This window comes from Vanessa cardui, chromosome W (assembly GCF_905220365.1).
Source record: "Vanessa cardui chromosome W, ilVanCard2.1, whole genome shotgun sequence".
Lineage (NCBI taxonomy): Eukaryota > Metazoa > Arthropoda > Insecta > Lepidoptera > Nymphalidae > Vanessa > Vanessa cardui.
The window spans coordinates 3682771-3686997 of NC_061153.1; the positions used below are offsets into that span (position 1 = coordinate 3682771).

Here is a 4227-nt window from a genome sequence, read left to right on the forward strand (position 1 = left end):
CAATCCATTCTTTCACGAAATGACGCCCAATAGAAATAATTACTGGTCATTTAGATCCGCGAGATCCTTTAGACATGAATATAACAGAGCACCTATTGCAGGAATATATACTAGATCACCGTAAGCGAATGTTAAAGGTATACGAAATCATTAATGAAACCGCCCTTCAGCGTTGTACTGAAATAACCGAGAACATTAATAGAAATCGCGAGCCTGAGCAAACATATGCACCTGATTGATCAGGTGCATATGTTTGCATCTGTTGTGCGAATCTATGTCAGAAATCCCCTAGCTAATAGACAGAAATTAGCTGCCCGCTATACGAACGATACGGTTGTACCAGATTTACCTATACATATTTATACAAAGAGAAAGAGAGGACCCGTACCCAAGTCGCACCTGAAACGGGTACCTAATCTCCGGAAATTTAGATTATACGGACGCACTAAAGTACGAAAATGCCATTGCTATTCTACAAAAGAACGAAAAAAACTTAGCCATTGAAATAAATCATCAAATAAGTTTAAGCAAGCAGTGGGCATCTCAGAGTTCAAATGTTACAGATAGGATAGTAGAAAACCAGAGGAAAATAGAGAACATTATTAAAACCATCTTAGATAATGATGTTAGGAAAGAAGAAGATGCAATTAAGTATTTTCATTTAGCCCAGCTACTTACAATACTAGGTGATGACATAGAAATTTGTCACAAGAGTTGTCAAAACTACAGAATCTATTGGCATTCATAAGAGCTAAGAGCATCCATTATTCCGTTCTCGATTACGACACTTATATAGTTATGTTAAATAAACTAAAAGGTTTATACAATTCAAATGTAGTGCTAGATATTAATTTTAGGGAATATTTAGATCTATTAAGATTAGGATATTATTATAAAGATAATGATATAATCTTGGTAATTAAGTTTCCAATCATGAATCCCAATAACTACATCCTTTACAAATTGTCCTTAGCCCCTAATAGTAATGATAAAATTATAATCCCTACCTATCCATACGTAGCAATTCACGAGAAAGATCTACTGTATATAGAGACAGAATGTCCGAAGTACAGTCACGGTCATCTTTGCGAGGACAACTTTAACCGACACTATGGAGAGCAAACGAGCTGCATTCAACATCTTATACTCCAGCAACATATCCATGAAACCTGTCGGGTTACTCCAGTAATCTTATCTTCTCAAGCCATGAAACAATTGGATGATCGTCACTATGTTCTGAGCTTTCCCAACTTAACCGTTAACCACCTAGCGTCGGTCACAGTGACTCCACGCGATATATTTTTTCAAATAATTCCGTTTCTACGCGGCCCACACGCCTGTGACTTCATGTACTTTTTCCCCTCCCTCTCCAGTTTGCGCCCTGCGCTCGACGAAGCAACACGTGCGCGCAGTGAAAAAATTCAGGTAAATATATTTCGTTTGCGGTCATGGTGACCGACGTTAGGATGTTACGTTACTATTTGTGTTAACATTTTTTTGTTGTTTTTTAGGTTTATTATGTCTGTACGCGATCAAAATATCAGTAGATGGTTGGAGGAGTGTGATTCAGATTCAGAGGATCAAAGGGACGTGCCGGAAATACCAAATGAAGATTGCAGTGACGTAGAAGATGTACCATTAGACCACGTCATTGATGGTGAGTGTCAATCGGACTCTGAAATTGATGTTTGTGAGTTAAGAGAAGATGATGATGATCTGCCAGTTGATGATGCGTCTTCCGATGATGATGTTCCATTGGCAAGGTACAGGAATTATTACGGAAAAAATCGGTTCCGTTGGTCGTCTCAACCTCCAGTTTTGCGATCAAGGACTTTGCAACACAACATCGTTAGTCAACCTCCAGGATTGAAAAGGAACTTCAGAGATGTTTTAAACAGAAATACAACACCATCTGATATATGGAAGTTATTTTTTACTGATGATATGTTAGAAGAAATTGTTAAGCATACAAATGAAAAAATAAGAAAGATAAGACCTAACTATCAAATTCAGACATGTGTTTAAGACCTCGATGTAATAGAGTTAAAGGCTTTTATCGGTATGTTGTACTATACTGCAATTTTCAAAGAAAACCACACTCATTACACATGTTGGTACAGTACAGATGGCACAGGAAGAGAGATCTATCGATGATAATGAGCAAAAACAGGTTCGAAACATTGCTGAATTGCCTTCGATTTGATGATGCAAGCACCAGAGATGAACGGCGTTGCACTGATAAAGCTGCACCTATATCTCAGCTATTTGATAAGCTGATACTAAACTGCAAAGAGGTTTATTCAATTGGCAGCTACGCTTGTATCGACGAGATGCTGGTGGGCTTTCGTGGGAGGTGCAGCTTCAAAATGTACATGCCAAAAAAACCCAATAAATATGGGTTAAAAATTATGTGCATGACTGACGCCAAAAATGGATACCTTGTTGATGGCTACCTTTATTTAGGAAAAGACTCGGATAGCCAAGGCTTGCCTGTTGAATATCAAAGACTGAAAAAACCAACGCAAGCAGTTTTGCGATTGGTTACATCGATTGAAGGAACCCACAGAAATGTTACGACTGATAACTGGTTTACTTCTGTAGAGTTATTGAACATCCTAAAGCAAAAGCAGCTGACACCTGTAGGTACCCTTAAAAAAAATAAAAGAGAAGTACCTCCTCAATTTCTACCTAGCCGTCATCGCGACGTTGGCTATTCAATTTTTGCATTTACTTCAGATGCAACATTGCTATCATATGTACCAAAGCAAAACAAATCCGTACTTGTTCTCTCCAGCATGCATCACTCGCCCACCATCGATCCACAAAAACAAAAGCCAGAAATAATTACTTTCTATAATAGCACCAAAGGCGGTGTCGATACATTAGATCAGAAATGTTCCATTTACTCAACTTCTCGACGCACTCAGCGCTGGCCAATGGCGGTCTTCTACAGACTGCTGGATATATCTGCAGCAAATGCATACATCATCAGCAGCTTAAATCAATCTCAGAGAAAGGTGCCCAGATTGAATTTCATTAAACGACTGGCTGAAGATCTTGTCGAACCTCATTTAAGACGTCGAGTAAACCAGTTTGGATTGCAAAGGGAACTTCAGAATACTATACGCCGGATTCTCAAAATAGATGAAGAACCAAGAACATCATCGGCAGACAGTTCTGACAAATTGGAAAAACGCAAAACTTGCTCAACGTGTGATCCAAAAAAGAAACGTAAAACATTCCATTTATGTTTTCAATGCAAAAATCCAATTTGCGTTGAGTGTTCTCAAAAAATGTGTGTAAGCTGCCGCGAGAAATTATAAATATTTGGAAGCTGTAATTTTGTAATTTTTGTGATTTGATTGTGCCAATGATAGTTTTATATAAGAAATTACATATTTAAGTTACTAAAATAATTAAAAACTAAGTAGTTTTATTGAATGTTATTGCTCAGATCTCAACTCAATTAAAAAGCCTATAGTTTGTTAAAATATTTGTAGGTCAACTTTCATAGATAATAATAATAAATAAAAAATGTTAACTTGAAGAGTCTATTAAAACAATTTAAAATAAAAACAACTGAAAAATATGATGTAGTTTTATTTTTACCAAATTATTACCTTTTCACCTTCATAATAGTACTTATACACAATCGGTCACCGTGACCGACGTTAGGTGGATGTGTTTCTAGAATACACGTTAGGTGGCCAAGGGTTAACGAAAGTTCATTTAACCTGTTCTCAAGATCAATACAAAAACCTTCTCGGAAGCTATCTAGCTGAAATACCTAAAGGGTGTGCTCTACAAACGTCCATCTTCACCATCACTAACCACCATGATCAAGTAAAAGGACAAGTTTTGAAAATGTTGAATATAGAATATAGTAATGAAGATCCATACAAAGCGACAGCGAAGAACATCTTGAAATTGAACAGTATAGATTTGACTCACTTACATTCAACCAATACCAGGATTGCCTCTCAAGAACCAGTGACTTTGGAATTGTCGAACTTAGACACGCTCTATCACACGACTATACCTGTCTACCTACTCATCGGTGCATCAGTACTCACTATTAGCATCGTCCTCATTCGTCGCAAATGTATGCATTCAAAAAATACCAACCAGAAGGAAAATGAGGCAACCAGAACACAATAAGTCCAGGACAGCCCCAGAGATCCTATGTCTCTATCAGCACTATTTTCGACAAAAGTCTCCAAATAGCTG

General features: G+C 37.4%; 1 protein-coding gene across 1 annotated transcript; it reads left to right on the top strand.

Moving 5' to 3' along the window:
- The first annotated feature begins 1261 nt into the window (after positions 1-1261).
- Positions 1262-2143, top strand: LOC124542693. The gene is made up of 2 exons (XM_047120612.1): positions 1262-1425; positions 1512-2143. Exon 2 carries the CDS (start codon positions 1519-1521, stop codon positions 2023-2025), a length of 507 nt encoding a protein of 168 aa, XP_046976568.1. The 5' UTR covers positions 1262-1425; positions 1512-1518; the 3' UTR covers positions 2026-2143.
- Positions 2144-4227: the final 2084 nt, after the last annotated feature.

What these genes read in the sequence shown, in the direction of transcription:
- LOC124542693 (XM_047120612.1), top strand. Translation starts at nt 1,519, where the DNA reads ATGTCTGTACGCGATCAAAATATCAGTAGATGGTTGGAGGAGTGTGAT.